The sequence below is a fragment of the Anastrepha ludens genome, chromosome 4 (assembly GCF_028408465.1).
Source record: "Anastrepha ludens isolate Willacy chromosome 4, idAnaLude1.1, whole genome shotgun sequence".
Lineage (NCBI taxonomy): Eukaryota > Metazoa > Arthropoda > Insecta > Diptera > Tephritidae > Anastrepha > Anastrepha ludens.
This window is the reverse complement of record NC_071500.1, coordinates 9,733,272-9,746,708: the sequence shown is the minus strand read 5'-3', so window position 1 is coordinate 9,746,708 and position 13,437 is coordinate 9,733,272. Positions and strand designations below refer to the sequence as shown.

At 37.8% G+C, this 13,437-nt stretch overlaps 1 protein-coding gene across 4 annotated transcripts in view; it reads right to left on the bottom strand.

The window, feature by feature from the left end:
• LOC128861317 (uncharacterized) overlaps nt 1-10,296 on the bottom strand; it is a 31,615-nt gene extending 21,319 nt beyond the window's left edge. The window contains exons 1-2 of one of the 4 annotated variants that reach the window (XM_054099363.1): nt 10,219-10,296; nt 9,653-9,942 (exon numbers count right to left, since the gene is read on the bottom strand). In XM_054099363.1, coding sequence (XP_053955338.1) covers nt 9,653-9,748 — 96 coding nt within the window. In that variant the 5' untranslated portion in view covers nt 9,749-9,942; nt 10,219-10,296. Of the gene's footprint in view, nt 1-9,652; nt 9,943-10,062; nt 10,082-10,116 lie in introns of those variants that run through there. The other 3 variants (XM_054099360.1, XM_054099362.1, XM_054099361.1) reach the window with 3 other exon arrangements.
• Between the last annotated feature and the right edge of the window lie 3,141 nt (nt 10,297-13,437).

Sequence of the window (13,437 nt, the reverse complement as noted above, 5' to 3'; positions counted from 1 at the left end):
ATCACAATGTCAAGAGGAAAGTTCGCAGTTTTTTCCCGGGGCTACAACAAAAATTAGTAGTTTGTTAAGCACTTCTGTAGTGAATGATAATACAGCACACGCTCGAGAACGTGAACGCTCTAAAGCGTGAAGACCATAGACATTTCTGTGCATTGACTTCTCTAAAATGTGAACAAACCCAAAAAACTCTATAATATGAACAATAAACGTTACAATTATTTGAATGTAGTTTACATTGATCTCAAGTAATTCTGAAATTGGGGAATCCCCTAATTATAAAATAGGCATTTTACTCGTAATTGCATGTAAGGAGTAAAATATTTCAGGCGCGGTTTTGGTTTTGCAAAGAGTGTTTTGTCTTATGTTTTCTGGTGAAAATGAGTTCTAAAAATCCCGTGTGCTTGACATTAAAAGAAAAGGCTATAATTCTCGGCTTTTTAAAAAAAAGCTCATCTGTGACGATTTTGGCAAAGAAATATTATGTTGCTAAATCAAGAATTTGTAACATTAAAGCGAAAAAGCAAGTGGTTTTAAAGTGCGTAAACAACACGTATTGTGGACCTGGAAATAGAAAAACACTGCGCTCTTCAGAGTTGCCCAAAACGGAGAGAGCTCTTTATCGTTGGTTTATCCGAATGCGAGATAAAAACTGGCCAGTAAGTGCTCTAATGTTGAAAGAAAATGCAAAAACACTGCATGCAACATTTTTAGAAAATGAAGCAAACTTCTTCGCTAGTATCCATCACTAGGCTCCAAGGACTCAAGAAGAGGTACGCTATTCGTCTTCTTAAAATATCAGGCGAAAAACTGTCTTCGCAACCTCAGCTAGTGGATCCGTTTAAAGAAAAACTTAAAGCTAAAATGGTCGAATTGGAGTTGTGCAACGATCAGTTATATAATGCTGATGAGTCGGGGTTATTCTGGAGGCGTTTGCCAGAGAAAACGTACGCGTCAAGTTTGGAGAAGAGAACCCCAGGGGTAAAGTCCGAGAAGCAGCGAATCACGTTTTTATGCTGTTCAAGCGCCACTGGATCCCACAAGTTAAGCTTTTGGTAATTGGAAATGCAGAGAATCCACGCTGCTTTAAAAACTTTCAGTGTCCCACCGACTATAAGAGCTCGAAATCCGCCTGGATGACGTCGGCTATTTTCAAGCAATGGTTTCATGAGTCATTTTAAGTTTTGTCCGATTTTTAAGGTTAACTGGTTGTTTTTTAAGGTTACATCGAATTTTGGCAATGTTTATGCCACCAAACGTTACTCATTGAACCGATGGATCAGACTGCAATAAAAATCACTAAGTTGCATTACAGAAACAGCCTTCTAGCTTCAATATCAGCGACAAAGTCTGATTTGCTCGAGTCGTTGAAAAAAATTAACATAAAAAAACATATAAATCTTTTGGATGCGGCTGGGTTTCGTGTTGGTGAAGCAACATTAGCTAAGTGCTGGAACAGTATTTTAAATTTTGCGGTGAACAATGATGATCCCGAAGATAATGTTCCGTTGGCGGTTTTAAAGGAAAAATGGGAAGCTGAACTTCGCACCTTGATGAGCAACACCGTTGATCTCCTTAGTAGTTTAAATCCTGAGATTCGTTCGTGTTCGCAGATATGCATGTGGGTTATTGAAAAAACTTTTTTTTATTAAAAATTTCAGATTCAATTCACGTTACCAACCATTCATGAATGGAACGAAGATATCGAGGAGGGCAATGCAGATGACGATCATCAACAAGCGGACGAATCTGATGATGACAGCGTATCAGAGCAACTGGTGAAAATTAAGCCGACTGAAGCAGTTGAAATTTTCAACAAGGCGTTAATATGGTCACGAAGACGTCGATCTAAATGATATGAATGTGCTAAGACGGTTAAGAGAGAAAGCTGTGCTTCAAGTTTTAGAAAAACAGAAGATTCAAAAAAAGATGACTGATTTTTTTAAATAAAACCATTGTATGACTTAATTTTCAATTAATATGTAACAAAAACAAGAATAAAATCTGAAAAAATATATTTACTTAGTCTTTTTGAGCATTCCAAAACGTGAACCCTTTTGTTAAGGTGAACTGCCTTGGTTTGAATTAGTTCACGTTATCGAGCGTTCACTGTATAAGCATTTGTTTGATACTCAGCTGTTTTCCAGGTAGTGTTTTCGCATTATCCAGAAACTTTAACACTAATACAAGCAGAACCTATGTTACATAATGTCAATTTTGCATAATTTTATTTTGGCTTGAATTTCAATCGTGGAATCTGGCACTTAATCTTTAGGATTACGACCAAAGTTTACACGAATAAGTCGGCTACTATTTAGGCCTTGGAGGCGAGTATTACTCGAGTTAATCGCTAAATGTCACACAATATGCCACACATCGAAAATTAGTACTTCAGAATGGTCGATTCTCTCAACCGCATTTAGAGTCAACTTTTGAAAGAAATTGTCTTTAAAAAATTATTGTAAAGATTCACTCTTTGGTATGGTAATAAAGATTATCAAATAAGCTTAACTTGTTCCATTGTTTTTTTTTTGTACAAAACTAACTTTAAATGAATCACCCATTATATAGAAATTTACGAGTTTACGTGATCATGTAGCGACCTTTGTTGTTTTTTTTTTTTCAATTTTGTACACAATTTGAAACTTTGAGTTTTATGCTAGTTGACATAAACATGAACCATATTTTTGTAAAAAAATAAAAAAAAAATAAAAACAATAAATAATCAAAACTTTGCAATACGCCGTGCTGCTACTATTATGAACACAGGTGTTTACGCATATATCTAAGTGTACATACATTTATATTCATAAATTCACTTGAAATTCAAAATGAATGCCAAGTGAAATAAGTGTACCACAAAACAGACTCTAAAAATCCTTTAATCATAAAAGGCAGGCTTATGCTCACTCATGAGCCTTTTGGCTGTGATTTTATCTAAAATAGTAAAAATAATTTTTTTAGTTTGAAATGTCTCTTTGACAACGATCGATAAATTGTATGATCGATACTTTACGAGATATCGATCGCTTCAGCCATCTACCGAGAAATTAATGGATTGCTTTTTCCCCAAACTAATATAATTAAATTGCTGAAGCACCACCAAGAAAATCGATAAAGAAAATGGAGGGTATTTCAAAAGACGCGCCTAGATGTTGTTTTAAAATAAAACATGTAAAATACGGCTCGGAATAATTATATGTGAAAAATAACATCTTTTAAATGTCCACCCAGAACACATCTACAGGCTACGAGAACTAAAATGTTCAAGGACTCGCTCGCAATTTATCGCATTGAGTTCAAGAATCTCGATCCGAATGTTGTGTTTCAGCTCTGGAATTGTTGTTGGTTTATAACGTAGACTTTAGATTAGATTAGATTGGATTAGATTAGATTAAATTAGATCAAATTAGATTAGATTAGATTTGAGGGGATTTGGACAAGTCCAAGCACACAATCAGGAGACCATTGTACTAACCCGGATAGATTTCAGTAGAAAGAATAGAGATATAGGAAAGATAAAATGTGGGTGGTCAAACGAAAAATTAGTTTGAGGTCACTCTTCCACAAATTTCTTGGATTCATAGATGAATCTTAAGAGATACGCCAGTGGAAATTTATGAACTTTACCCATATTTAGTACATCGCAACCCAATATCCTAAGTCTGATTCTGGAAAACGCCGGACAGCTACAGTTCAAATGCTCTGCAGTGTCGTCATCCTCAAGACAGGATAGCCATATCGGGCTATCGACGATCCCCATGACAGTCATATGCTGATCACAGGCGTTGTGCTCAGTGATTACACCCACCAGTACTCTCAGGTCTTTCATACTAAGTTTTAACAGAAATGTCACTAGTTTCCTGTTTGGTTCTTGGTCACAATACACTTAGCTACTCTGCAGACGCACAACTCAGACCAACGACCTCTATGGGTAGACCTCATGAAGCCGTCAATTGACACCTAGGAAGGGTTCAGGGCCTAGTGGCATACTTGCAGACCCTTCATTCGCCAATTTATCAGCCAACTCGTTTATTGTTATACCACAAGGTCCAGGCACCCAAACAAGACTAACTTTGTTGTGCTTTGCAACACTGTTCAGTTTATTTTTACATTCATCGACTAACTTCGAAGAGCAGCGTGGATTAGCAAGGGCTTTCAGTGCAGCTTGACTGTCACACATAGACTTTACTTAAAAAAACAAAAACCCAATCTGGTCTGTCAGTCCTTTATCTATCCTCGGCAGAACCAGTTTCATAATCCTTTGAATTGTTCTATCGCGTAAAATTATGCGACTGCCTACATGACAAATGTCAAAGATGTCATTAAAACTGGTACCGCATAGGTACTGGCATCTGAATATCTTTCACTTTTGATATATTATTTATTTGTGAATATTTGGCCACTGAGTAGTTGAGGAAGACATTTCTGAACTTATAAAAATTTTTTCTAATAAGTATATATGTAAGTATGTGAACGAACTTCTAAAGTAAACATAATTAGAAATCATTTATTTAGCTGCAAAATGTCGTTTTTACATGTTTATCCTCATTTCAACACTTCTAAATAGTGTTGCCGCACCGTTGTAAAAGAATGTAGCCCCAACGAAAACAAAATTTTGTTTAAATATTTTTTTTAAGTGTCATCGAAATTGAATAAAATATTGGGTATTGGAATAAGTTTCCGTCCTTTCTTAGCCAAAGTTACGAATTATTTAAACAATTAAATAATACCTGATATTATGTGAAGTATGTGCCATTGGAAGCTACAACTTTACTCCACCTCTCAGGCAGCAGACGGATTACTCTGACGAAAAATCCGAAATATTTTGACTTCATTCATTCATTGAGCCAGCTTGCGATGTTCTCGTAAGAAGTGAATTGCTCTTCAATAGGGGGCTGGCTGGCTGTATTGATCGGAGCAGATGGTAATCCGAAGGTGCAATGTCTGGGGAATACGGTGCATGGGGCAAGATTTACCAATTCAGTCCCTCTAAATATTTCTGGCCCGATTTACCAACATGTGACCTCGCGTTGTCATTCAGCAAAATCAGTTTGTCATGTCCACCGTCCCGTTCCGGCCGCTTTTCTTTGAGAGCTCGATTCAAACGCATTAACTGCAGTCGGTAACGATCGCCAGTGATGGTTTCAGATAGTTTAAGGAGCTTATAATAGATGACACCCGTCTGATCCCACCAGATGCACAGCAAAACCTTTAAAACACGAATATTTGTTTCGCTGTCGATTGACCTGGTTCTCTTGGCAGGCTACAACATTTTCGACGCTTAGGGTTATCATAATACATTCAATTTTCATCGCCAGTGACGATACGTTGCAGAAAACCTTTTCTTTTCTGCCGTTCAAGAAGCATCTCACACGTCACCAAACGTCTCTTGATATCCCTTTTCTTCAAATGATGTGGCACCCAGTTACCTGCTTCCAGGACCATTACCATCGCGTGCAAACGTTTATCGATGGTTGGTCTGCCAACATCCAATCCTTTAGACATATCATCAAGCGTTCGACATGCGTCTTCATCCAATAATTGTTGTAGTTAAGTATCTTCGCATTTTTTTGGTGCCACTTCGCGATCTTTATCACTCACGTCGAAATTGCCACTTTGGAAGCATCGAAATCACTATTTACAAGTTGTGTTTGAAGGAGCCTAATTACCGTAAATATTGATCAATATACGACAAGTTTCAGCTGCATTACAATAACAACAATAACAAGTGGTAATAATGAAGCATGACTTTCCGCAAATGTTGTTTTTTCGGGACATAGACATTTTTGCCGTCAGATAAAAAAGGATCTTGACGCTTCAAGCGAATGTCAACTACTGCGGTTGAGACCTCAAATATACACCTTCAAATCACCTGTATATTACTAGAGCGAACACAAAAATATTATCAGCAGCGACACCTCTTTTACGAGGGCGGAAACTTATTCCCATACCAATAAAATACTATTTTGCGTTATATGCACGGTTTTTAAGAAAATATCAAAATGTATAGCAAACCAAAAAAGAAAAAATAACTATCCTTCAAAAATTTGCTCTAATATTTTGCTAATGAATATTTTTGAATCCGTTCGGTTCCAAACGACGACATCCCTGGTTCAGACGGTGTACAGAATATTTTTTTATCTCAGAATATCTATATATATAAAAATTAACCGAAAAAAGTGTGCATTTGTCTCCGGTAATCTCAGCAACGCGTGTAAGGAAAACAATGAAAGTTTTACACATTGTTGGTGTTTCTTTGGCCAATAACGCGTGTGGGTGCGGTGCGTCGGTTAAGTGAGTGTGTTTTTGCTATTTGCCGCACGTATTTTTTGTACCGCACATAGCATTCATTAGAATTGAATACATTTTGGTCGTGTGTGTCTGGGCCGATTATTATGAAATTTAGTATATATATATATTTTTCCACGGTAAAGGTTAGTCTAATATGCTTAGTGATTCCACTCGCCACCAGGTGGCGCTGCCGAAGGCCAAAACGAGGACCCGGGTAACCCTAGGATGTGTTTTTACATTGTGGGTATCAAATCAAAACTACTGATGAGTGCTTTAATACAGGGTATTTTTTAGATCTCTGAGTGACCAGGGTTTCGAGATATAGCCGAAAAGGTGGACCAAGGTACCCTTGGATATGGGTATCAGATGGAAGCTGTTGATGAAAGCTTTTAAGTGAGAAAGGAGATGGAGCTGGAGATGGAAGAGGAAAAGGAATAGCTACAAGAAGAGGAAGAGGAAGAGAAAGAGGATGATTGGTGATCGTTTTCTTAATTTTTTGCAGAAAGGTTATGCTAATATGAGATAGGTATTACCTATATCATCCATATATTTACGTATTACCTGTGTACTCACAAATATACGGTTGAAGCAAATAGGTATATGTCAGTTTTTTTACTTCGCCTGGAAAAGTTTATATAAATTTAAGAAGAGTAAATAGAACTTCTTTTATATCAGACTTCACGCAAAAAAGTAATTTGCACCTGAACACATAGCTGAGTTAAAGCGGGGGGGAATAGAACAGTTCTCTTCTCCTTCTCCGCTTTTTCGCACACGCAATTGTATGGGATGAGTGCACGATGGCACATAAAAAGTCACTGGAAGCGCTTGATAGGACATTACGAGATTTACGTAGTAAAAATGAAATGTTTGGTCGTGCCTTAGTGCTGCTGGCAGGTGATTTTAGACAAACACTGCCTGTTATTCCTCGAGCAACTGTAGCAGATGAATTGGCTGCATGTTTGACATCATCATATTTGTGGAGACATGTTCAAACACTCAAACTAACTACAAATGTACGTGTTCTAATGCAAAATGATCCATCAGCTGCTGAGTTTTCACAGCAATTATTTGATATTGGAAATGGCAAAGTTCCTGTCGATAATTTAACTGGTTTATTAACTTTACAACCAAACTTTTGTCAAATAAGTCAAACGAAAGAACAGTTAATTCAAAGTATTTTCCCAAATTTGCCTCAAAATTACCAAAATCATGATTGGCTTAGTGAACGAGCCATCATGGCTGGCAAAAATAAAGATGTGAATGAAGTGAATGCGGCTATTTTGGCTAACATACCAAGTCCAGAACAAACATATCGATCCGTTGACACTGTTACAAATCAATATGATATTGGAAATTATCCCACTGAATTTTTGAATTCCCTTGATTCACCACACATGCTAAACTTGAAAATAGGAGCACCGATTATTATGTTGAGAAACATAAATCAACCACGACTATGTAATGATTTTTTAAAGACGACCAGCGGAACGGGCGGGTTTTCGCTAGTTTTTTATATTTCAGACATATCTTTTATTTCAAAAATTTGTAATTATTTCGGAATATTTTTTTATTTCAAAATTTTTTTATTTCAGAGTATTTCAAAATATTTTTCTTTACTTTTTTAGGGTAGTTACTTTATTTTTCGCTTTTTTGGCAAGTTTGACGTCAGGCTCCTTTCCAACGCAAAACAAGCAAAAACAATAAAAATTAAATGTTTGTGAAAATTCAGTGAATGGCTTGGTAATATTGTGATTTGTGAGATTAAAACTAAACAAACTAATACAAACGAGGTGCCGCGTGCTAAATTGTTAAAGCAAAAATGAATATAAACCTTCCAAGCTCAGTTTTTTTCGTTTTTATGCGGCAGACGCCGTGGCAAGAAAGTATGTGTGTATGCGTACAATTTCTTGTGTTGGTTAGTTTGTATTGCTTTCGCCGCCTGCTCTGCCTCTTCACAAACAAGTAATTCCCCTTACTTTTGTTTGCTTATTCATGGGCCCTTACGGCGCTTCGAATTCGTAAGGCGCTACCTTGTATTCTTACATCCTTGAGTAGAGCGCACACAGTCTGAGTGCTTTAATCGTTTAAATCCTAAAGTTCCGACAATATTAAACGTTTAAGCTGCTTTGAGTCGAATTTGGTGTGTTAGAAAGTAACTTAAAGTCAAAGTCAGGTAGATGAAATTTTTTTAAAATAGTCAACAGCGATGCGACTCCCGTACAGCGATTTTTGGAGTGTTATCACTAAAAAAAATTTTCCATGCAGTGTTGGACCTCCTTGCCCCAGATTTAACGAATATTTTTAAGAACCATATCCTTGAGAATTTTTTTAATGTAATTTTTGTAAATACAGTAGGTTCTGTTTTTATGCGGTAGATACGTTCCGCAAGAAACAGCATAAAAAAAACAGCATAAAAAAAGCTACTAGTTCTATAGTTAAACTATAGATACGTTTTAGAAGTGCTAAAACCGCATAAATCTGAAATAATGTAATAAAATCGCATAAAAAAGGGCACTAGTCCCATATTATAACTATAGATACGTTCCATAGACCGCATGAATCTGAAATAATTAAATAAAATCGCATAAACAAAATATTGTATTTTTGAAAATTATATCTTTATTTAAGAAACGTCAGAATCGAAAAATAAATTTAAGTCAGAAATAGAATCAGACAATACCCACATGTTGCGCGTTCGTTTAGGATTTGGCGTAAAATCTCTTTCGTCACTTTAGGAAATGTACACGTCTGATCTAGATAGTTATGCAGGCGGTTCCATACTTGTAGGGTTAGCATTTCTGATGTAATCTGTGATGAGTTTTTGCTTAGCTGGTTTAGAATCTTGTTTATATGTACAATTCCCGATAGGTCGACATGCACTTTGTAATTTTAAAAAAAACCGCACTATTTCAAAACCGCATAAAAAAAAGCCGCATAAAAACAGAACCTACTGTATAGTCCACAGCGACGCGACTCCCGTACAGCGATTTTTGGAGTGCCATCGTCCAATTTTTTTTTAATGTAGTGTAGGAAGCCGTAGATTTAACGAATATTTTTATTATATTTGGAGCTTTATCACTAAAAAAATGTCCCATGCAGTGTTGGATCTCGAAGCCCTAGATTTAGCGAATATTTTTAAGAACTATATCCTTAAATTTTTTTTTAATGAACTTTTTGTAAATATAGTCCACAGCGATGCGACTCCCGTACAGCGATTTTTGGAGCTTTATCACTAAAAAAATTTTTCAATGCAGTGTTGGAAGCCGTAGATTTAACGAATATTTTTAGGACCCATTACCATTGAGCAATTTTTCTAAGGAGTACCGTATTCAGTGCTTTTACGTGTGCTTTGCTTACTTACCAAGCTGAGTATTCCAGCCCACAGTGCGGCCGTTTGTAATGACGAAAAATTGTTGACGTGATGTCTGTTGCCGTAACCACCGTAGCCTCCTGCCATATTTCTTGCCACCTCTTGCACTTAGACCACGTTTATGAATGTATGTACGTATGTACCGAAATTAAATGCACAATCAACGACGATAATTAGGCGCAAAATTCAAACTATCGTCCACCGAGCCGAAAAAGTGTAGCACTTTGAATATTTTCCACTCTATTAATATTATTACCCGAGATTTTGTTTAATCGTTGGTGCTAGAAAATCATATAAAATACAAAAAAATAGAAATTAGAAAAAAACGGGCATATTAAGAATGGATATTTTATGCGTTCGCTTCGATTACGCGTAGATTATTTAATAGTGTAAATATGTACTATAGTGTAATTGAGTAACTTCAACGGTGCACGGTTTGGCAATATTTGTCGTACCGCTTTTGCCACCCGCCAGCTTCCTGTATTCCGTTCTATACAATTACCGTCGCATAACAACAGCAACGGGAAGTTATTTATTGAAAAATCGCGTTTTTCTACCTTTTCGTAATGCGTTCGTTTTTGGACTGTTACGCGTGTGGCGTTTTTCTCCAGCCCACTGCCAATGCTACAGGTAAATTACTGTGCGCCAGCTGCCAATGAGCCAAAAGATATGTAATTTGCTAGAACCTACAATAACATTTATTGAGCAGCTACATACATAGACGTATGTATATAATAATGTATGGGAGAGGCTCTCCAATAAGTTTAAAGGCATTGCAAAATATGGGTTGGTGGGTAGAGTTACTATACAGCCATACATCGTAGGTGTGTGCGAATATAAAGGGTGATCTAAATACAAATTTATTTCAAAATCAAAATTCAACTCTCTCCATAAAATACTTTCAGGATATTATGGCATTCATTTTTTTGGGGCCTCGACAAGACTCTTCCATCGTACACGGTTCTATGCTGTTGTTTTTGAACCGTCCCATCAGATGTCGGCATCTGCTAGTTCGCGCAGTATCGCCCTTCTCCAAGTGTTTTTTGATCGGTCGCGACCTCTGCTACCTTGCGGGTTCCAGTCCAGTGCCATTTTCGTGATGCTATCTGGTGGTTTTCTCAATGTTTGAGCTATCCATCCGCACTTTCTCCGTCTGATTTGCCTAAGGATGGGTTTCTTGTTCGTTAGTATCCACAGTGCGTCGTTACTGATGGTGTTTGGTCAGAATATTCTGCAGATGATGCGGAGGCATTTGTTGATGAAGGATTGTAGCCTCTGTGTGATGGTGTTAGAGACCAGCCATGTTTTGCTTCCGTACGACAATGCTGCCTTTACGCATGATCCAAATATTCGTAGTTTAGTGCGCCTGGAGATTTGCGAACTCCTTCATACTGTGTGCATTCGCCCGAATGCCGCCCTTACTTTGTTTAGCCTGCAGTTGACATCTTCATCTGCTCCAAAATTTAATGTGATGATGCAACCGAGGTAGCAGAAGCTTTCAACGAATTCCACCGGGCATCCATCAACCAATATCTGCCTTGCGTTATTATGGTTAACACTCATGGCCTTGGACTTGGCTATGTGGACCTCCAGTCCGACAGTCTGACAGTGCGTGCCAGCGCGACTAGTTTGTCCGTCTTCGCTTGCATGTCAGTGGGTTTGTGAAAGAGGAGGCAGATGTCATCGGCGAAGTCCAGATCCTCAAGAAGTCTGGTAAAACTCCTTTTGTGTAGGGTCAATTGGCTTATAACGTCATCAAAGACGATGGCAAAGAGAAGTGGCGACAGGGGACAACCTTGCGTTGGTGGTGATTAGATCGGTGATATCGCATTTGTGAAGAACTGCTAGTTCGGAGTTCTCGTAGAGGGCTTTGATGAGGCCGATTACCTTGGCGGAAACAGCCTTTCTACTCAGTGCCAGCGTCTCGCTTGATAGTGTCGAACGCCTTCTTAAAGTCTACGAACAGCATGTAGAGCGGGGAGCGCCACTCAACTGATTGTTCTATTTACTATAATCCGAAGTGTGTTGGCTTGGCATTCATAGGAAGAGCATAAATGCTTATTATTTATTGAAAACAATATTATTCATGTCGGCTGCCTTGGTTGATGTTGCAGTAGGACATCCTGTATGTCCCGTTTTCCCGCACCTTTGGTGTTTTTTTGGTTGTTCTCATAACGTCGTTCTTTCAGTTCACTGCACAAAAAGTCGAACGAGGTGAATTCGCATCTCTAAGATGGCATCACTAAGTTTACTGTTAACAGAATTTCTAATTTAACTCATAAAATATCGATTTTTTGTTGAGAATTTGTACATCACATTTCCATTGAAGTGAAATATTAGTCGCCGTCTATGTCCTGATTAGGTTAGGTTATGGTGGTAGTCGGCCCATACGACCAACTCACTTAGAGCTTACAGGTTGATACCATTGTACGACACGAGAACCCTGTTTATTTATCTTCATGAAACCATTTTGTGGTTCCTATGAAGCGCAGGACTGGTCTAATTCCCACGCCAGACAGTTCTGTAAGAGGATCGAAAAAGTGTTTCGTCTATACACTGATTTTTCATCCAAATAGCAGAGACTATGTAGCTCGGCGCTAAATCCAGCTGAAACCAACAAAGTTCGTCCAAACCCAAATCTTCAATTTCTGCCCACAACAAGAAGTTGATAATATCTCATTTCCGCTGTCGTTTTCGAAATAATGAGTCAATAATACCACCAACCCCAAAATCCGCATTAAAATGCCAGTCTTTGCGTATGCCTTGGCTTCTCATCAAAGATTGAAAATTGAACTTGAAATGTTTGAGCCACCAAGAGATTTGGTGGCTCCTAAAACACTCGGGCTAAAAAGCCTATTGTATTTAGAGCTCTGGAAAGAGGGTAGATAGTCAAGGAGGGAAAGAGAAAAGTATCAGAGAAAGAGATCGGAAGGAATAGAGACAGAGACAGATCAAAAGATTGGTTTTCAATATTTTATGTATCCCAGCACGCCATGTTGCTCAAATCACAGTTCATCCAAGCCCATGTCTTCAATTTGGGGCCACTAAAAGTCGATGAGCATAGCTAGGACAGTTTCAAGGGCATTAAACCGACACTGCAAAATTCGCACCAAAATGTCACTCCTCGCCATTGGGTTCTCAGCAATTAGGTGCAGGGGACAAATATGTCATACCCAGATATGACAATTTCACTTTGCCAATGAAACGATTTTTGGCACATTTTAGCGTTTAATTCGAGAGACTAAAAGTTCCAAGCTGAAAGGTAATTTTAAAATGGATCGTATTTTGCCTTCAATTACTGAATAAATGAGTTTTTGTAGACAAAGAATTCCGAAAATTGTACAACATTTTCAAAATACTGGCTCGTAACTCCAACTAAAGCTTCTTTTCAATAAAGGCACTGCTACTATAAATGGCTAATACATCCTTTGTTAAGTGCTAATTCTCCTTTTTTTGTTCAGTGAGTTGATGTTGCTCTACAAAAGATGAGTCCTCCAAAAAGTTGTACAAAGGATCTTCAATTGTCAATCGATCTTCATTGATCAGGCTTGCATTGCAGCCTGAAGGAATAATCAAGCCTTCAAAAATAAACGTATTTTTGTCGCACCCTGTGTTTGCAATTCCGCAGTATAGGTATTGTCATTTGATTTTCACTCATTACCACCTTTTTCCTTCGCCAACCAAATAAATTGTGTGATTGGTAGCTGTGTACTGCGCTGATGACGCTTATAGAAATTAATTTCTCAAGCCGTTATCAGTTAAACGATGTTATCAGC